Here is a 22,398-nt window from a genome sequence, read left to right as displayed (position 1 = left end):
ACCTTTGAAAGTGGTGTATTGTTTTTCCCTAGCTGCTTTTAGGATTTTCTCTTTGGTGTCAATGTTTAGAGTGTTAATGACAGTATGTCTTGGAGGGTTTCTCCTTTGGTCCAGTCTGTTTCAAGTTCTGTTGCCTTCTTGATGGGCCTTTATTTTAAGAGACTGGGGAAGTTTTCTTCAATTACTTTGTTAAATTAGTTCTCCATGCCTTTGGTCTGAAATTCTTCTCCTTCTGGTATTCCAATGATCCTGATATTAGGATGTTTAAGTGTATCCCACAATTCCCTCATGTTCTGTTCACAGAAACTTTGAAGTTCCTGAAATTTATGAACTCTCCAACTGTTTTTTCCATCTTGTCTTCCAGATCATATTTTCTATCCTCCACATGGCTGGTACTATTCTTGAGAGCTTCTAGAGAGTTTTGGACTTGTTCAATTAGGTTTGCATTTTCAACTGCTTTTCTATGTATAATTTCCATCCCTGTGTCAAGCTCCCTTTTCACATCATTTTCTGACTTTCTTGATGCTTCTTGCTATTCATCATTGCATTTCCTTATGTCTTCATTTAGCATCGCCAGCTGATTTTTGGGGTTCTCTTTTTTTCACTCTCCCTCATATCTCTTAACTGTCTTTTAACTCCTTCCATTTTCTTGTATTAGGTCTAGTCTAGTGATGGCCGCATCCACATGATTTTCAGTCCTTTGTTGCTTTTCTGGAATTTCTACCAGTAGCTTGGACAGATTTGCATTGCTCATATCTTCATTTTGGTCCTAATGACTCTTGTATGTTTTGATTAGTGATGTTTATTTTAGGACTGGGTGATCTAACTGGATTTTCTTGCATTTGATATATATATTTTTTATTTTTTTTGTGCTGTGGTCTGCCCATCACAGTGTATGGGCACATAGGTGAGTGGTAGGTGAGTGGATCAGCCTGGGCTCAAGCACAATGGGAATCTGAAGCAGCTTGAAGCAGTTGCTGAGCAGCCTGGGCTTTGGCTCTCATTTGTCAAAGCCACCTGTGCTCCTGCCTGGCCAGGGCACCAAAGTTGCCTGAGCTCTCATGTGGTAATGTGCCAAAGCTGCCTACACTCACACTAGGAGGGACACTGAGGCACCAAGCACTGAAGCAGCCCTAACTCTGGCATGGCAGAACACTGTGACCTAGAAGCAGTCTGTGCTCCCAGGCAACTGGACAATGGCAGTCGGCTGGTGTGGCAGACAGGAGAGGAAGGCACCTAAGCTAGCGCAAGCGACAGACACAATCTGAGCTCACTTGAGAAGTTGCCTTGGGCCTGGTCTCATGTATGAATGTGCAGTGGCCAGAGCAGTAAGTGAGCCAGTGGCAGAGCAGGCTAAGTTTCCACAAGTGGGGATCTGAGCAGAGGTGCAGTTTGGCTGGAAAATTGATCAAAGGAGCCTGAGCTCCAATGGGCCAGCAGGTGTAGTCTGGCCAAGGTCACTCGTGTGCAGGGGTAGCAGGGCAATCACCCCTGTGCAGTGATACAAATGGAACTATGTTGGCCTGGGACCCTTTTCCTACAGTAAATGTAGGACTTTCCTAAAGCTGGGAATGGGTACAGCAGCTGCTTGCAGGGAGAGGTGGGCTACCTGCCCATGGGGGAATCAGTGATTCCCTGTTTTTTCCCCTCTGTGCCCTCCCACTGGCAATCTATTGAAGATTGCTCTCCCCTAAAAGACCCAGTGATCCCTTAATGATTCCCTTTATTTCTCCTGGATGTGCCTCACAGGTAGATGGTCGCCATCTTCTACTTTCTTGAGTGAAGATAGTAACTAAAGAGATCCACTGGAGTATCAAAGAGAATTTTAATGCAACAAAGAAAAAAAAAAACATACAAGGCAGCTGAACAACAGTCAGCCCACACATAGAATATGCCTGCTATGATCTGCAACACGACCTGGTTCTTCCCTCCCCAGTCTGGGGCCCTGATTCTGTAACTGCCACCCAGCTCGTATTTCTCTAAATCATCCCATATTTCACTGTCCATTCATCAAAATATCAAACTGCTTTTATTTTTTTTTGTTGTTGTTGTTGTTATTCCACTAGAACAGTCATCACCAACATCCTCAGTATCAAAGCTGAAATGGTATGTTGGCACAGAAGAGTTTCCAGTCAGGCCCTACATTCATTTTCATGTCTATCGCAGGGTGTATATCCAGGTTTTATTGTTCAAGGTCAACTTTGTATCATTACCCAAATATGAATCTCATGTATTTGCTTTGGGAATCTTCCTTCTAGACTGGATAATCAGACTCCCTGTTGTCATCACCCTTCATGAGCTTCCCAGAAAACTTCAACACTCCCAGTGAACACACCCACTCATTAATCTCTTTCAAAATCCACCTTCCAAGGACTCAATCAGATGAAGCCAAGTTTCATCCTTTTTGCTGAGAATTCTCTTTCAACCTCTTTTGAACTCTTGTGACTAAAGCTGGTAACATCGCATTTGGGAGCAGAAAGATTTTCTTCATTTCTTTTTTCATCATTTTCATCTCTGTGATTTGAGCTTTGGGTAAAATGTAGTCCTATATAGTAAATAGGCATAATGATAGAGTTGTGAAACTGTGTGAAATGATACACACTGTGAGTCCTTAGTAAATGCTCAATGCCAAATTAAAGAGTCACCAAATAGCTCCAGGCTTTGTATGACTCCATAGGTTATATCACTGTTCAGTAATTTCCAGGATGCTCCTTGACTTTATCACATAAACCTCACAGGCCTATTTTAAATGTGAATCTTACATAACAGTTCAATGTGAAATTACTACATAAATGAATACTTAGTGTTTCAAAAATCATATATAAATTATTCAATTTTTAAAATAAATATAAATATAAATATGAAATTTCTTGTAATAAGTTATATACTACTATCTTCACAAAGATAGAGTTAGTAAATTCATACAACTTTGGCAGGTTGTTGTACCACAAGACATACTTGGAATAATTTTTATTGTACATAAATAGGTAGGACAGCGTCAGTGAAGTGCTAGGGCACACAGAAGAAATGTCACATTGATTTTTAAGCTCTCTGCAGGGATCTAATAGTTTTGGCTGTGAGTGAAGTTGGCTCCTTGGTGTAACAGAATACTGAGAAACAAAATGTAAGAAAATAAGTTTTGGGGACTAGTGAAAGTTAAAGAAGAGCAAAGTTATAAACATATGTGTATTTTTAAAAACTTTTCTTAGATTTTGCTTTTTATATTTTATAGCATGATTAGTATTTGAAGTGTATAATATCAATAAAACATATAATACTAAGCAATTGAAAGTCTAATATTTCCCAAAGTTAATTTTATATCATGGGTGAATACATGAATTTTGTAGGATATTATCTATTACATACTTGTGCTTACATGTGTATTTTCTTTAGTCATTACCTCCTTGAAGCCAGGCTTATGTCTGGATGTCATTATAGGAAATCTCATTTTTACTTAATCTCTTCCATTTAGTTAGTGTGAAACATTTATTCATTCAGTTATGAACCTTTGCATTGAGCTTTAAACACAGCAAAAACTCCACTCTTAGTATTTAAACAGAGCATAAGAAAAATCTGTAAGAAAAATCGTCCCTCATCTACTACAGAGAACTCAGTAGTAAATAAAGAATGCATGTATTCATGAATACTAAGGTAGAACAAATACAAGTAGACAGAGGGAAGGTGTGGCTAGATTGCTGTGCAACTTCCACAGAGAAAGTATTTATCACTGTGTGTGAACTCATGGAACATTTAGTAATAGAAAAATATGTTCTGGAGCTGACTATGAAAAAAAATGACTCAAATAGAGTAATATGCTCATAAACAAAAGGTATGCATTTATTTCTCACTGCTGCAATTCAATATTATGCAGCATAACTCATATATTTGAAAAAACATCAAGTTTTCAGTATGATCTCTCCTTGCAAACAGTATTATGGTTGTGGTTTCATTAAGTTTTCTGTCTTTGGAAACCTACTGATTGCTAAATCTCTACCATGCTGCTGGCAGAGAGGATGCTGCACTTAGAGAGATCCAATAGAATGTCTGTGACATTGGAAATGGTTTCCCTTGTCTCTTTATACCATTGTAGCCATAAAGCCACATGTAGCTCTGGACCATTTGAAATATGACCGGTGAACTGGAGTGTAAGTTTACCATTTTTAATTAATGTGAGTTAAATAAGGAAATGTGGATTGTGGCTAAACAGTATTACATAGTTCTAATCTGGAGTCTCCCTTTCAGTAACAGTAAACCCTGTGTAAATATGATCCAAAAGAAACTACTTTCATCAGTATGAAGTATATACCACAGTATTTCGTATGGTGTCATGTTACAATTCTTTTTTTTTTTTTTTTTTTTTGCTTAAGTCAGTTGATTCTCTCTATATAATCATTGCCTGCTATGCTATTATTAATTAGGATATGTGCTAATGAAAACTAATAACATATATACCCAGGAAACCCTCAAATGTTCTCCTTGATATGACTTATGAGTTTAATCTTTAATAAAAGAAGGGTCATTTTGGGTTTGGAGACCAAGAGTGGGTGAGGGAAGGAGTCTTCAGGCAAAGAACAGACTAAAGCAGTATGCAGTCAGGAAATGCTTCATAGATCAGAATCTCTTGCATGTAATTTCTTTTGTGAGAAGCAAGAGGAAAGACAAAAGAATTTTGAAATACTGTAAAAACATTTATATTTTAAAGACTGTCCCAGGTACTATTTTATTTTGTAAAATTTTGCATAATTTCCCATATACAAACTTCTCCTTATACTGCATACATTCAGGATTTTATTTCATTTGCATTTTAAAACATCAGTTATGTTTTAATCATTAAATAACTTAAGTTGCAGCATCATTGCCAAAATTTATGACTTGGAAGGGATTGAGATTTAGGAAATTTATTGGCATGATGTCACCAATGGCTTATAATTTATAAGACTTTGGATTAGACATTAGCACAGTTATTATTTCCTTTAATGCCTTACCTCACCAGTCTAATAACATTCAGGAAATCCAAAAGACAAAGAAGGATTAGTCTTAAAAGCTAAAAATAGTCATTGAAAACTGATGCAATCATGTAACAAAATATAGCACAATAACTTACAAGACATGTTCATAGTATCTGCTAAATCAATTAGAGGCCATGCACTTAGATTTTGGACTTTATATTACTAAAATTGCAAACTGTTTCAGATTATGATAGTCATATAAGCTATGCACTTTAATTATGTATATGAACATTAGGATTTTAAGTCATATTATTTGCTCATGTAATCTATTTAACATGCTCCTAAAGCAGAAAATTACTGGTTAGCAACTAGATTTTATTTTTCTGGTTTTCTGAGTTAGGGTCTCACTCAGGCTGACCTGGAATTCACTATGTAGTCTCAGGGTGGCATTCAACTCATGGTGATCCTCCTATTTCTTCCTGCTGAGTTCTGGGATTAAAGGTGTATACCACAGCACCTGGATGCAACTAGATTTTTAATACCCTGCCAAGTAGAGCCAACAGTGAATTTGTGACTTATTACATGTGTCAATGGTGGACATGAATATGCAATTATATTAACACTGAGAGGGAGTGAGTGAGCACTTTGTAGGTCGAAGTTACTGAAAAACAAAATCAGCAACATTGGTATATATTCATATCCATGGCATTAATGCATCAGGCATATTAAATAATTATAGTGCTAGGCTGCAGTTACAGCTCAATGGTTAAGTGCCCTTGTTTGCAAATCCTGATGACCCAGGTTTGATTTTTCAGGATGCATGTAAAGCCAGATGCACAAAACGGCACATGTATCTGGTGTCAGTTTGCAGAGGTTAAAGGCCCTGGCACACCATTTTATCTTTTTTTTCTCTATTTATTTCTCCATTGCAAATAAAATTAAACAAGAGAATAAAGGGTTATACTGTTAATAGCAATTTTGCACATGTACTTCTTAATAATATTGTCACTTTAAAAGATTACCAACATGTTTTTATTTATAAGTTGTTTTTTTTTTTAATAGGACAGGATCTTTTAATTCACTATGTAGTGAAGGATGATTTTGAAATCCTGACACTCCTGCCCCTACCTCTCAATTGTATGATTTCATATATGTACCACCTAAACTACCTAGCAGTGAAATATTTTATCCAATTGGTAATTATGTTCTTTTTGAGTGAAAAATCACTCATTAGAAAAATCAATGGATTTTTTTCAAACTTTTTTGTTTATTTTTATTTATTTACTTGAAAGCGACAGATAGGGAGAGAGAGAGAGAGAGAGAATGGGCGTGCCAGGGCCTCCAGCCACTGCAAACAAACTCCAGATGCGTGTGCCCCCTTGTGCATCTGGCTAACATGGGTCCTGGAGAATCGAGCCTCGAGCCGGGGACCTTAGGCTTCACAGGCAAGCGCTTAACCGCTAAGCCATCTCTCCAGCCCATCAATGGATATTTTTGTATGTTAAAAAAATTTCTTTTTCAATGAAGGCTTTACAATTAGACTTCCATCCAGCTACAGAGACATTAGTTTTTAATGCTCTATGGGAAGGCAGCATTCTTAATTAATTTAAAAATGTATGTCAATTTTCACTCATGAACATAAATATTTGTATGCATTTACAAATTGTCATGGGAGTTTAAGGTTAGCATGAGACAGATTTTCCTGTTATATACAGTGAGAATTGGAAAACAGTGCTACTTGATGGCATATTAAACATATTTTATTTGTAACACAGCAGCAATTTTACATCAACTGTAAGATAATTTTTTATACTTCTCCAGATGAGATATCTGAGTTTTAGAAGAGTGTATGTGCTTGAAGCACACAGTTAATAAAAATTAGAACTGGTAATTATATTCAATTCTATCCAAGTTTGGTATTCTTAGACCCATTATTATATGCAATGGCTATAAAGTTAGCACAATATTTACATGTAAGAAATCAAATGACATTTATCTCAGGCCCCTATCTCATCTGGAAGAGAAAATTATTTTAGACATCTGTAGAATTCTATAAAAAACATGGAACATATACATAGTAGACAATCAAATTTCAATAACTGTTATGATTGGAATAAAGACAGTGCATATTATTAAAGGAGGTGAATAACAGTATTTATTTATGGTCTTGAACCAAAAAGAGGAAGGTTTTGTGCATATTATCTGACACCATGACCAGGGATAGTTTTTCTTCTTTTCTTGAAACATAAGTGCGATGCATAACCTCTCCTTCCATGAAGTCAAATATTTTACCTTGTAAATCAAATATAACATGGTATTGGTAGTACTTCTCATCCACCTTAACATTGTCTGATTACTTTGGACATATGATTCCATACATTATATGTCTCATATTTTGAAAGAAGGAATAACTCCTTTCTGTTGGCTAGTATTTTAAAATGTCTATCATTACAAGAAGCAATAACATTTCCAAAACTATATTCTGAAACACTAACATTTCTCCCTCCTTCATCCCTTAACCATTACTAAATAATCATACATAGAGATTTTAATAGTATCACTTATGATTTATGGAAAAAGAACAGATATCTACATAAGTATGCTTCTTTTAAATTTGTAATATTCCAATTTTAATGAAAACATAGACAATTTTTAAAATGATTCTTCCATGTTGAAGCTAGGAAGATGGCTCTATTGGTAAAGCTCTTGTTGTATAAGTTTGAGGACCTGACTTGAGATCCCCAGAGAGAAATTAAAGAAGTTAACCAGCCTCATCCCCATGTTTCCCAGATACCTTTGATGTACTCACAATCTGTGTATCTGTGGTTATAACCCCATTGTACACCAATCCAATTCACATTTAAATCCGAGCACCCTTTGAAGATCCTACAAGGACAAATACTTGCTTCCCCCTCAGTAGAATAAATGGTTTCCACAAGATGAGTAGAGCACAATGCAAATAAAGGCAACAAAAGCCAGAAAACAGAGCGATGTCCAGTAAGAATGCTTATCCCACAGTGGAAGCCTCCAATGAAATCACAGAGAAATCGACAGATATTGAATCCAAAAATAACAACACAATGACTAAAATGACACTGGTCAAAAGAATTGCTGAGTTGGAAGCAAGCCATTAAAATAACCAACAATCACATAAATAAAATTTAAAAGAATCATCTCTTAGAGCACTCAGCTTTTGATGAAAATCTTAGAAGCCTCAAAAGAGATATAAATGAATTGAAGAAGGGAGTGAGATCTGAGGAAATAAACTACCCCTCACACTTCAGCCAAGCCACACCTGAACCCACAGAGGAATTGGGGAGATGAGCAAGAGTGCTGTTTCCATGGTGAACCTTTTAATCAGAGTCCCGGTAAAGGAGACAGATGCTGAGGTTACTCAACATTTGTCAAAGCAGAGATCCAGAGTCTCCTAAGAGCTCATCAATGAAGTAGACTTAAAACTCATGCACCACAGCTCAGAAATTTTTTAGGAGGGGGATGGAAAGATTGTAAGAGCCATGGGTTGAGGTATAATGCCCAGAGGCATTCCCTCCCACCAATAATAACTGGCTGATGCTTCCACAACACATAACCCACAACCACATAGGCAACACCTGCAACCTCACTAAGGAGGGTTCCTAGCAGAAGGGGGCAGAGACAAGGGAAAGATGGTACCAACTCATGCGGTATCTATACAAATATGTTGTTAATAATTAATAAAAATAAAAGAATTTTATCCCAGGGAAAAACTAGAAATTAAATGAATTTTAAATAAATAAAAATCCTTCCTGCACTTATGAAAACTTAATTTTGTCAAAATGACAATATCATCCAAACTGCTAGAGTCAATTCCCATGAAAATACGAGGTGTCCTTTATATTCTTGTGGTCACTCAAGAGGTGCAAGATGGCTTTAGCAATCTGGAAAATGAGAACAAAGCAGGATACCTCCCATTTCAAAGCTTCAACAACAACTGGGAATATGATAGCGCAGTAGAATGATTATTGAAATAGGATATATCCAAAAACCAATGGAGCAGAGTTCAGAGAACTAGAGTGGAAAATGGATGTATAGTAGAAGAGAGCAGGGAGAGTTTCAAACCACTCGGCATGAGTTGGAACCCATAATACTGGGTGAACAGGGATGTCAATCTAGCATCTTCAGAAAACATCATCTCATTACAAAAATTGGCAAAGATGAAGGCAGAGCAATTTCAGGTCAACCTGCACCCACACCAGTTCAGCAAGCATCAGAGAAGCAAGACACATATGTGCTCAAAAATCATTCAGTGACTGTGTCTAGTACTCATAACTTTCCTTCACTTCACAACTGCTGTCAAAACCTTGGAGACAAATAATGGCCACATTAAGTAAGTACACAGAAGGAAATGAATTCTAGCCAGTTTGAGACAAAACAAACCTACATTACTATTTTTCTTCAAAGAAATAAAAAAAATATATTTTATCCAGTCAAAAAAAAAAAGTAGCTGAAGCTAGCCAGGCAATATGGGTCTGCAATACTAGGGATCAGGGGAATGAGAAAAGCCTTGGGGCAAGTTGGTTCACTAGACTAGATGAAATGACAACTTCTGGGTACAAGTAAGAAAACTTGTCTCAATAAATAAAATAGGAATTGTCATGGAATAAGAACCTGATTTCACCCTCTGCCCTACACCCACATATGCATATATGATCAACATACACACACTCACACATACCCACCATATACACATTAAAAATCAAACACAGACTATTCCATGTATTTTATTAGTTCAAGTTAATAATTTTATATCATGTTTTTAGGATTGAAACCCCTATGATAAAATTACTTAGCTGGTCATTTATATAACTATAAATAAATAGAAAAGTCAATAGGGGTAACAACTTGTGTTCAATCTTCAAATTATTTGTTAATACAAACCATATTAATACAAAATATATTTATCTACTTTGGTGCATTAATATTTTTATGTGAATATTGTTATCTTCCTAGTAAATGTGTAAGGTTAAATCTCCTTATCCTCATAGAATTTTTTGGAGGATCCAGAGGTTCAGAGATAAGAAATGGTGACCAAATATTTGAATCTGATTATTCCCTGAGCTGGGCTTAATGTCTGGCTTACTACCCTTCCCACTATTACTTAGCATGATTCTGAGAAAGCCCATAAATTATTGTACAGTGTAAGTTTTAGATGCAAGCTGGAAAACCATCATTGTTTAGGGAATAATTACCAAATACAGAGTCAATGCAAGGAGAGAGTAGCACTGGTAATTCCCATTTCCAGAGGGCATTTCTGCTTGCTTTCTTTTTTACTTTCCTCCCTCATTCAAGTGAGTTTTAAGAGTCCTAATTTGAAATTCTGCCATTAGCTCCATCAGAAATATTAAATGTTAAATAAAGTGATCCTTATTGACCATAAAATGAACACCATTTACCATTCTCAGAAGATAGAAAATATTGTTATGTGAACAGTAGGGAAATTGCCAAAACCACTCTTTTAATTCAGTCTATAGACAAGTTAATGTGCTACTGGAAAAAAAGCACACATATTCTGACCTAATTAATTCCCTGCCCACCTGCATCTGGAAAAAGTACTCAAATGTTCCCAAATTTAACCAACTGTCACATATAGATTGTAGTAACTGGACATATTCTGACAAAAGAGTCTCAGCTGTGAATTCATTACCTCTTCATCAAGGTTTTTGTGGTCATGCCTTTCTGCACACATGTTGTCTTGGGACAGGAGTATATTTTTATATGTAGTCAGAAGTTCATTTTATATCAGGGTATCTGGGCCTCAACAGAGCAGACTGCCCTGATCATAAAAAAAAAAAAAAAAAAAAATGTTTTTCCTTAACACCACCATCCAGGAATGTTCTCTTAAAATACAGTTCAGTGATTACTGTTTGAACAGACTAATCACATATCTTAGAAATCTATGAGAACTATTATCACCAAATCTTTATAAAAGGGATAGTGATTAAGTGACTGCTGTGTCTGTTTAACACTTTTAATGGAATATGTATAAAGAAAGTTAGATTTATTCTAGTTGTCTGAATAATTGTTATGTTTCCTATCAAGCAAGAAAATGAGGTATTTCATGAATGTTTTCTTCAAAAGTCAGTACTTTCCTTGTGACCTTGGCATACCTATGTGCAACAAACAAACAAAATATGATCCCCTATTCTATGATGACACACCTGCTCTTTAGAATTTATTTATATTGTCACTTGCAACTTGCTAAATGCTACTAAAAATTCATCGAGCTAAGTACTTATTTGGCTAGTAACAGCTCTTTCAATCTACTTTATTTTATTATCCCTAAAATTAAAATAGCCCATGATGTTGGACAAAAACACTCAATCTTTCTTTGATTAACTGACATGTTCCAAAGATTTCTTTTTGTAAATAAATCAAATGTGTCTCTTGTTTTATCTACAGGACAACATTTTTAAACTGGAGCACTCACATTTTGAAAATGGCCGTGGGAAGAGTCCATATGACCCGAAACTGCTGACAGCATCTCTTCTTATAGGTACATGGTCAACATCAACTAAATATTGAGTGCAGTGTACATTATAACCCAGTGGCAATGTCCAGTATTTTCCATTAGTGCACATCAGCCACTTTGGGAAGAGAACATCAGTTGTAATTAGTTCATATAAGTTAATAATGAAGAAAGGTCAACAAATGCAGTCCTAGTTATTACATTGCTTAACACAATTATTTGGGAACTGATTGAATGGTATCTTTAAAATAGTTATGTCAATCATTATACATCCCCAGATGAACTTTAATGATCCATTTTATAAGCATATATTTTTTTAATTTCATTTATTTCACATATTTTCATCTGATGAAAAAAGTGCTAAAGTCAAATATTTTGAGAAATGATTACGAAAGATAGATACTGAGTTCCTTCTGTCAATGACAGTTCAAGATCTATCACTGTTTCAGCACTTTAATGATTTCTCAGTAAGTAGTGTAAATAATAGTATAGCTAGCAGAGATAGCCTGCTGTTTAACTCACATAAGTAACCTGTTAGACACATATGTCAAGGAAAGCACTCTCTTTCACTTTTTGAAATTTATGTCTTCTTTTCTTAAAATCTAGCATAACAGGTTATGTGATTTCCACTTAGCTCTTCTTATATCATCTCACTTCTAATATTTCATTTTCCCTACTGAAGATGAATAGTGGATATGTATAGTTCAAAACAGATCAAAAGAAGGAATAGAAGTAGGGGGAAACTATTCTCCATGGAAATATAATAAATTTTTGGATATCCTTTAACCCATCTGAAGACTGGGGTTAAATAAATACACATACAAAATTTAATTAATCATATTCCCTCCCTTCTATGTTTAATTTCTTTCCTTCCTTCTTTCCTTTGTCACTTTCTTCCCTCCCTCCCCCTCTCTCTTATTCCCTTTCCTTCTCTCCCTCTTTTCATTTGAAAACATTATAAGCTTAGAAACAGCTGAATATACCAAATAGCTATGTACTTTTAGTTTTCTATAAGACATAGGAAGTAACTGTTAATATAACAAATAATGAGAATTTTCAAATATTAAATTTCTAAACTCTTAACTAATGTTATAAGTGCAAGAAGTGTGCCTATTTTTTTTATACTTTTTCTACTCAAGAAAATAAACACTAGTCACAAGACAACTGCACTAACCATGAAAACACATACTCAAGCATTCACTTTCTCACTAATCCATGTTCAGTTATGAATAAAACCACTGTGGGGTGAAGTGGCTCTTCTCTAGCTTTGAAGTCTAGTCATTTCTAGTTCATTTGATCCATTTAAGCAGCTTTTCAAGAAATGTTTAAAACCTGAAGGAATGCTGAACAGCTACTACACTATTCACAGGTAACCTAGTAATCACACTGACAACCTCTTCAAGAGGACATGCAGAAATTGGAAAGATATCTTAAACAATGGGTGTAGGGGTATGGAGTCATAATTTTTTATGACTTACAAGCAATATATATTTAAATTTCCCACCATAAACAAGAGATATTACTCAAAAATTAGTCTGTGAATGTAGCCTGCGGTATGTTCCTCAGCAGAGACTTGCTTAATTATTAATTTTAATATTCTCCTGAAAAAGGATGATGACAAGTAGCAATTACACAGTGCAACCACACAAAGTCCACAAAATGTATGAAACCTCATCGTTTTAGCTTTAAGTTAGAATTCTTGGAGAGGCTGTATAGGTTTTTCAAAAGCAAAAGAGAATGAGGGAGATTCAGAAAATCAAGGAAAGGATGTGTGACTGAGGAAGAACAAAAGACCTTTCAGAAAAAAAACAAGCCGCATGTTTGTTCAGACCCCACATGCCCACTGCAGCAAAATGGGGAAATCCTATTTTCTATGGCTATCATTTTAAAAAATCATGTCAGTTTGGGGCTGCACAGACCCCACATACCCACTGCAGCAAAATGGTTCCATACCTCTCAGAGAAATCTTGCATGGGCAAGGCCAGACTAATTTCTGAACTAGTTACACAAGAGGATACAGAAAACAGTTGTTAATAGACCTCATAAAAATTCCTCCGAATATCCACAACAACATTTTAATTCAAGAGCTGTAGCTCCCTTTGTTAGCCTGTTTGCTTCATAAATATGCTAAAAAATATTCTCACATACACTTTCTTCATTGTGTTTTTCTTGACCCTTTTCTCCTACATTGCTTTAAAAGAATGTTTTAGTTTAATAATACTTTTTTAAACTTTGTTTTTGTTCATTTTTTTAAATTTATTTGAGAGCCACAGGCACAGAGAGATAAACAGAGGGAGAGAGAGAGAATGGGCGCGCCAGGGCTTCCAGCCTCTGCAAACGAACTCCAGACGCGTGCGCCTCCTTGTGCATCTGGCTAACATGGGACCTGGGGAATCGAGCCTTGAACCAGGGTCCATAGGCTTCACAGGCGAGCGCTTAACCGCTAAGCCATCTCTCCAGCCCTGATAATACTTTTTAACTTAAAAATTTCTACACATTTCCCAAACTTCTGATTACTCTTGGATACTGTCATTAAAATATTCAGGTCCACTGGGTGTGGTGGCACACACCTTTAATAACAGCACTTGGGAGAATTCTTGAGCCTGAACAAGACCCTACCTAGGAAAAAAACAAAAATAAATAAATAAATAAAAATATTCAGGTCCAATTTTATAAGTCATATAGATATTAGGAAATCCTAACATCTCACATATTTTTAAATACATTCCCCTCACAATAGCACATAGAAAAGAAATTCTAAGGCTATGCCAGTCTGTTTCTTTCCTCAATATCCAGAAATAAAAATTTACATGGTAGGCATTTTTTAAGTGACAGTATGAAGCAGTTTCAACCAATAATAAACTTGAAAGCTAGATAATAGCTAAAACATTAATTTAACTAAACTATCAATGCTTATTATAACCTCTCCAAAAAGCCATGAGTTTTTTAAATGATAGCCATAGAAAACAGGATTTCCCCATGCCTGATATACAGTTAGTGAATTAGGTGCTCAAATCTTATAAAATGTCCTGAATTTTTCAAATCATCTTAGTAGAATCAATTTCAGCAATCTCCTTTAATCATGATTATTTTGTTGATAAGGAAGTACTGCAGAACTCTATTACAAAAACTAGTTATGATTTCTTCCACCTGCAAAGATTTTTTGTGGCTTTGTTTAAAATATCTTTATTAAATATAGCATTTGCTCCCCTGCTGAATATAAATGCCAGGTGTGAACACAGCACAAGAATAAAAATGATTATTTTCTACACTAATTAAGCATCTTCTCACATGAAAAGAATAGTCAACTTGAGAGCAATTTTATTTCTTCACTGAAATTTTTCCAGGCATTTCAGCAGTAATAATTTAGAAATATTCCAATATTCCATTAGTAAGGATGCTATTTACATCTCTTTCAAAGGTGTGAGACACTGAGGTAAGGTTTATATCTTCAAGCTGGTGTCCTGCTTGCTTTAAGAAAGCATATACTTTGACATTAGAAAAAATGCTCTCACTGGGTACCACACCCTTAGGACAAGGAAGGTACTCCCTAAGTTAATTAAATATAATTGACAAAATGATTTGTACTTCTCTGAGCCTCAACTCCCTGTCATATAAAACAGTATGAGATGCTAATTACCCTTGCTTCTTGTGAGAATTAAATAAGACAATGAAGGAGGATGCTGCTGTTTCAAATATTTACATTTCTGTAATGTGTGTAATGTAGAAATGGACAACTAGCAGCAGTTACTGTCTGTGGGGAAGCTGCCAGGCATGGTTGGTAGCTTCTAAATATCTTGTTTTTGAATTTTGTATATGTGCATATATTACTGCAGAAAAAAATGGTAGCTTTGAACAACATGAGTAATACAACTGACATATTATATTTACTACTATAGAGAAGGTAGTTAATCAATGACTGACATCTTTCCACTTCAGAGAATGGATTCCATTAATACTGTGGTGGCAGGTATAGGAAAAGGGAGAGAGAGTAAGTTCTGCTTCTGATTACCACACTGCTCTGTGAGAGGAATTTACCTAAGGTGTTAGCAACATAATAGCTTGGACTTGAGTTTTGTTTGATATTTGCTCACACCCATGCCATACTTTTCACCTGTGCTGGTAATAATGCCATTTCAGGAAACTTGTCAGTTCCTCCTCACCACACTCTTCTTAGGAATTGTAACCTGAGACATAAACTGATCTGGACCATATTTCTTTACTCCATTTTGAGTAGTGACATCTATAACATATGAGGTCTTTGGCTTTTAATGTGAAAGAACTCAGACATGGTGGAGCAGAGTTCTCAAACTGTTTGTGTTCATCTCAGTAAACTATGTTTTCTGTCAAAAGAGTCTTAAAAGGTTACAGATAAGAAAAATTGGCAGTGTACTTAAATAATCCTCTTGGTCTGTGACAATTCTTAGTTTAGTTATATCTGTCATCCCTAATGTATCTTAGTCCAATATATTATTGTTTCAGACATCAATCTGCCCATGTGGTATTTCTTTGTAGATTCTTAAATATCTTGTTAGAATGTCCACAGTGTGTGTATGTATCTGTGTGTATCAATTGTCATTTTTCTTTTACTATTGGCTTAGTATATATGAAGAGATCAAACATATATATCACAAAAATGATATCACTAATATCAAAGTAGAATATTTGCTAATATAATATTTCTGATTTTAATGAACACTTCTAGAGTTAAAATGGTACAGTAACACTATGATCAAGAATCAATGTATAGGGAAGAAGAGATTGCTTAGTGGTTAAGGTGCTTGCCTGCAAAGCCAAAGGACCAAAGGTCAACTCCTCAGGACACACATAAGCCAGATAGATGGACAAGGTGGCACATGTGTATGGAGTTCATTTGCAGCACCTGGAGGTCCTGACATGCCCATTCTCTCTCTGTCTGCCTTTTTTTTCTCTCTCCCTCCTTCTTTCTGAAATAAATTAAAATGAAATCTTAAAAAAATAAAGTAAAAAAGTCAAGTCAACATATAATTTGATGACTTTATTAAAAAAAAAAAACCTAGAAACTACAAAAGAAATTTAAATTTACTTCTCAAAAACAAGTCAATCAAGGCAAAGACATCACTTAGAGTTAGAATTACTTAGATCATTTCAGAAAGCCACAAAATATGACTTTAGTACATCCTTTAAATGTTGAAATATATTAATAGGTAAACATTTGGTTTGATATTATATTCTGCTTAATAACAATAAGCAAGTAAAAGGTATTTTGCCACCTACATTTTCAGGCAGAATAAAGAGATAATATCTTATATGGAACTACAGCTCTGATAAAAATAACTAAAGAAATTTCTGCAGAAAAATCTGATCTAAAGCTGGTGCAAAGAAACACTTATTGACATTGAGCATCAACAGGCAGAGAAAATTCGCTTTATGGCCTCCCAGTGATCCAGTATCCTCCAGCTCAACAAAATCATTCTAACTCATGCCAAAAGTAATATTTAGGTAGGAATTAATTTTCCATAGATGGGGACAACTGTTTCCTAAACTGAACATTTTATTTGGTTTATAAGCCAATTCTTTTTGATTTAATTATTTTATCAGTAATAAATTGAGTCAGATTTCCTACTCAATACTTTATTTGTCCAAACAATCTTCATATATGTCATGAAAACAAAAACAGTCTCACTTCCTTTCCGTTCACTGATAGAGTTTTACCATCCACCTGAGAGTAATAAAAGATAAGTAATGATATAAGAAAACAAATGAATATAAGAATCAAATACCTTTCTATATCCAAGAACAGTAGTTTTATTGCTATTTTTTCAACTTCCTCCTGAACTGTTTATGTGCAGTAGTGACCACAATTTCTATAGCAATGTATACATTCTGATTGTCAGGTAGATAAGCCATAAGCTTGCCAATCTCCTATTGGGCATGATTTATCTTTTTTTAGGTCTTTACGTACTCTTTTCATCTGTCTTGATTTTCATCACCTAACTTGTTTACTAGAGAGTGAAGTTCAGCTCATAATTTTAAACTTTTGGCATTTCAAGACAAAGTAAGCACAGTCAACTTCCCACAGATATTCCAGCCGGAAAATGTTTCACAAAAGCATTATCACTTTAGGCAGTTTTAACAGGACTATTTTCATTTACAAACTTTTATTCCTATATAAAAAATCCTTCAGAAGAGGTTTATAAACCCCAACCCCAGAAGGAATACTGCAACCCCCCTGAGGAATGTCTCCAAGGAAATGGGGATAGGAAAAGGGGAAAAGAGTGTACCAACACATTATGTATACATATGAAACATCTGGCTAATAATAATGATAATTAAAAAAAAATAAAATACAGTAAAGTATATCACATCTATTTCAATTCCATGTAAAAATAGAAAGGACTAATCCCATGGAATTTATTGCATTAACTAAATATAAGCTAATTATAATCAGTTAACACATATTTAATATTTCACAGAGCTTTTAAAATGTGCAAGTAGCTTCCTCATAGAATTATCTTTTTCTCCTTTACTCAGGTAACATGCTACTGAAACATATTTTAATGAGAGCAAATCAGATTTGTATTTGTCATTTAATTCAATGGACAAAATATCAGGTGTTTTTGAATTCCAAAGATAACATACACTGATGATTTAGGACAACATGTAAATCCTATTAATAAAACGATTAACTTACTTAGTAGTTGTATTGTCATTTCAAACCTATAGTTTTCATTATTTTGAATTATAACATTCCAAAATAAATACTTTTAAACTTAATTTTAAAACAAAATATACATGTAAGGGAGCTGGAAAGATTGCTTAGTGGTTAAAGCTACTTTTTTATTGCAAAGCCTAATTGCCCTGGATTGATAACCCAGTAGCCACAAAAGTAGTTTGCAAAAATTGGCATAGTCGGGCTGGAGAGATGGCTTAGCGGTTAAGCGCTTGCCTGTGAAGCCTAAGGACCCCGGTTCGAGGCTCGGTTCCCCAGGTCCCACATTAGCCAGATGCACAAGGGGGCGCACGCGTCTGGAGTTCGTTTGCAGTGGCTGGAAGCCCTGGTGGGCCCATTCTCTCTCTTTCCCTCTATCTGTCTTTCTCTCTGTGTCTGTCGCTCTCAAATAAATAAATAAAAATTAAAAAAAAAAAAATTGGCATAGTCACTGGGAGTTTGGTTGCAGCATCAAGAACCACTGGTGATGTTTTACTTTCTCTCTCTGACACTCTCTCTCTCTATTTGCTTACAAATAAACACATACAAATATATATAATATATAAAATATATTTATATAATATAAATTTATAATATATATTTATATAATATATATTTATATGTTATTTATACAATATAAATTTATAATATGTATATTTATATAAAATATCCATCTATACAGGCTTAAAGTAGTAGCCTATTTTTAATGAGTTTTCTCTGCTGCATCTTCTCCATGATTCTAGAGGCTATTAAAACTTCATTAAAGTATATCAGTGACAAAGTTCTACCAAAAGAATTGACTGGAATTGGGCACTTAGAATATCTATTTTACCTCACAAATCTTTGAGTGAAATCTATAAATTGCAAACTTCATATTTGTAATAAAATTAGCATGACACATCTCCTAAAATATCTAAACATGAATATTCAGATAATTTACTATTTGTCTAATATGAAAGTATTTGAGAAGTGAGAGTGATATAAAAATGTTTCAGTTATCATTTTCTTTTTTTTTTTTAAATTTTATTTATTTATTTGAGAGCGACAGACACAGAGAGAAAGACAGAGGGAGAGAGAGAGAGAATGGGCGCTCCAGGGCTTCCAGCCTCTGCAAACGAATTCCAGACATGTGCGCCCCCTTGTGCATCTGGCTAACGTGGGACCTGGGGAACCAAGCCTCGAACCAGGGTCCTTAGGCTTCACAGGCAAGCGCTTAACCGCTAAGCCATCTCTCCAGCCCTATCATTTTCTTTTTAAGGACATTTTTATTTATTTTTTTCCTTCATCTCACTTGCACATCTTTATTTTGGAAACTTTAGGGGCAAGTGATTATTAAACCCTTTTTGAATTGAAAACTTTATTTATTGTTCCAACATTATCTCTTTGTGTGTGTGTGTGTTTTTTTTTTTTTTTTTTTTTTTTTTTATAGGAAGGGGTGTATGGGCATAGCAGATAATCAAGCTGCTGGAAATAAACTCTAGACACAGGCTTCACTTTGTCCTGTTTCAAGGACAAAACACATAAATTTTACAAACTTGAATTAACTGAAAGTTTATGTGGGCTAGTATAATAAAATTGGAATTAAAGCAAGCTTGGATCTTGACTTGCCTAACCTTTAAGACAACCATGTGCTTCTTTGACTTTAATAAGGATACTCAGAAAATATTTTCTCCCATTCTGTGGGTAATCTATTGGCTCTGCTAATTGTATGTTTGTCTGTGAAGAAACTTTTCAGCTTCATAAAATCCCATTGGTTGAGTGATTGTTTAAGATTCTGTGCTACTGGGAATTTGTTCAGGAAGTCTTTTCTCATTCCTAGATGATGGAATGTTCCTCCTAACTTTCTTCCAGAATGAACCAAGTTTCTGGTATTTTGTTGTGGTCTTTGATGCATTTGGACTTGTCTATTGTGCATGGCAAGATGTGTGGATCAAGTTTCAATTTCTTACATATGGTTATCCAGTTTGCCCAGTACCATTTGTTGAAGATGGTATCTTTTGGCCAGCCTATATTGTTAGGGTCTTTGTCAAATATTAAGTAGCTATAGTTACTAGACCCAAAGTCAGGGTCCTCAATTCTATTCCATTGGTCTATACCTATTTTTATGCCAGTACTATGCTGTTTCTATAACTATGACTTTGTAACATAGCTTTAGATCAGGTATGGTGATGACTCCAGAGGTATTTCTTTTGCTGAGGATATTTTTGGATATGCAAGACCTTCTGCCTTTCTATATGAAATTTGAGATCAATTTTTCTATCTCTGTGAAGAACGATGTTGTGATTTTGATGGAAATTGCATTAAATCTGTAGATTGCCTTTGGAAGGATTGTTATTTTTACAATGTTAATTCTGCCTATTCAGGAGCATGGGAGGTCTTTCCATTTTCTTAAGCCTTCTTGAATTTCTATTTTGAGTATTTTTATGGTTTCATTGTATAGATCTTTGACTTCCTTGGTTAATGTTATTTGAAGATATTTTATTTTATTTTATTGTTGCTATTGAAAATGGGACCATGTCACTTTTTTCTTTCTCTTTATCTTTTTCATTTGCATATACAAAGGCTATTGATTTTTGTGTATTGATTTTGTATCCTGCTACTTTGCTGAAGGAGTTTATCACCTTTCAGAGTTTTGGAATGGAGGTTCTTGGGTCTCCTTCATATAGAATCATGTCATCTGAGAATAACACTAACTTGATTTCTTCCTTTCTAAATTGTATCCCCTTTATTTCTTTCTCCTGACTTATTGCTTGAGCTAAGACTTCCAGTACTATATTGAAGAGCAGAGAGTGAGAGTGGATACCCCCGTCTTATTCTTGATCTCATTGGGAAGTCCTTCAGTCTCTCTCCATTAAGTATTATTTGGACTTTAGGAGTTTGTGTATAGCCTTTATTGTGTTAAGACATAAACTGACCATGCCTATTCTCTCCAATGTTTTGATCATGAAGTGATGTTGCATTTTGTCAAAGGCCTTTTCTGCATCTATCGAAATGATCGCGTGGTTTTTGTGTTTAGCCTTGTTTATGTATTATATTATATTGACAGATTTCTATATGTTGAACCATCTCTGTGTTTCTGGGATGAAGCCTATTTAATCAAGGTAGATATTGTATTTGATGTGTTGTTGAATTAGGGTTGCGAGGAATTTGTTCAGGATCTTTGCATCTAAGTTCATTAGGGAAATAGGCCTGTAGTTTTCTTTTCTTGTGGCATTTCTGCCTGGTTTGGGTATTAGGGTTATAGTATCTTCATAGAAGGAGTTGAGAAGCTTTCCTTAGTCTCCAATTGTGTGGCATAGTTTGAGAAAGACTGGTTTCAGTTATTCCATGAAGGTTTGATAGATTCAGCTGAGAAGTCATCTAGTCCTGTACTCTGTTTTGGGGGGAGGTATTTTAAAATTATCTTTTCAATCTCAATGAGTGTGATAGGTTTGTTTAGGAGATTAATCTGCTCTGATTTTAGCTTTGGTAGATGGTATGTGTCTGGGAATTTATCCATTTCCTCTATATTTTCCAATTTTGTAGAGTAGAGATATTTGAAGTAAGACCTGATGGTTCTCCCAATTTCACTGTATTTATTGTAATCTCTCCTTTTTCATTTCTAACTTTCTTAATTTGAAGTGCCTCTTTTTTTCGCTTGATCAAATTGGCCAGTGGCTTGTCAATCTTGTTTATTTTTTCAAAGAACCTACTTTTTTGTTTCATCAATTTTCTTTTTTGTTGTTGTTGTTTTTATTGTTTGTTTGTTTGTTTTTTGAGGTTTAGTCTCAATCTATGTAGTCTCAGGGTGGCCTTGAACTCAATGGCGACCCTCCTACCTCTGCCTCCTGAGTGCTGGGATTAAAGGCATGCGCCACCACGCCTGGCTTTCATCAATTTTCTTAATTGTCTTCTTAGTTTCCAATTCATTATTTTTTGCTTTGATCTTAATTATCTCTTTCTGTTGGCTTTTTGGGTTGGATTGTTTTTGCTTTTCCAGTGCCTTTAGATGAGTGATCAGGTTATTAATTATGAATTTTCCCCTGAAGGCTGCCTTCATTGTATCCCATAAGTTTTGGTAGGATATGTTCTCATTGTCACTCATTTCTAAACATTTCAATATATCATTTATTTCATCCACTACCCATTTATTGTTTAAAAGTGAATGTCCAACTGATAGAGGCCTAATTTCTAGAATCTACAAAATACTCGAAAACCTAAACAATAAAAATCCAAACAACCCACTCACAAAATGGGGCAAGGAACTCGACAGG

The 22,398-nt window shown here is 35.0% G+C and overlaps 1 protein-coding gene across 2 annotated transcripts in view; it reads left to right on the top strand.

Annotated features, from left to right (window-relative positions):
• The window catches only part of Sema3a (semaphorin 3A), a 427,884-nt gene that overhangs the window by 305,005 nt on the left and 100,481 nt on the right, over nt 1-22,398 (top strand). For both annotated transcript variants that reach the window (XM_045160315.1, XM_045160316.1), the window contains exon 6: nt 11,388-11,481. In XM_045160315.1, coding sequence (XP_045016250.1) covers nt 11,388-11,481 — 94 coding nt within the window. The remainder of the gene's footprint in view (nt 1-11,387; nt 11,482-22,398) is intronic.

Source organism: Jaculus jaculus, chromosome 10 (assembly GCF_020740685.1).
Source record: "Jaculus jaculus isolate mJacJac1 chromosome 10, mJacJac1.mat.Y.cur, whole genome shotgun sequence".
Classification (NCBI taxonomy): domain Eukaryota; kingdom Metazoa; phylum Chordata; class Mammalia; order Rodentia; family Dipodidae; genus Jaculus; species Jaculus jaculus.
Note: the sequence above shows the minus strand (reverse complement) of the source record. Positions and strands in the feature narration are given on the sequence as shown.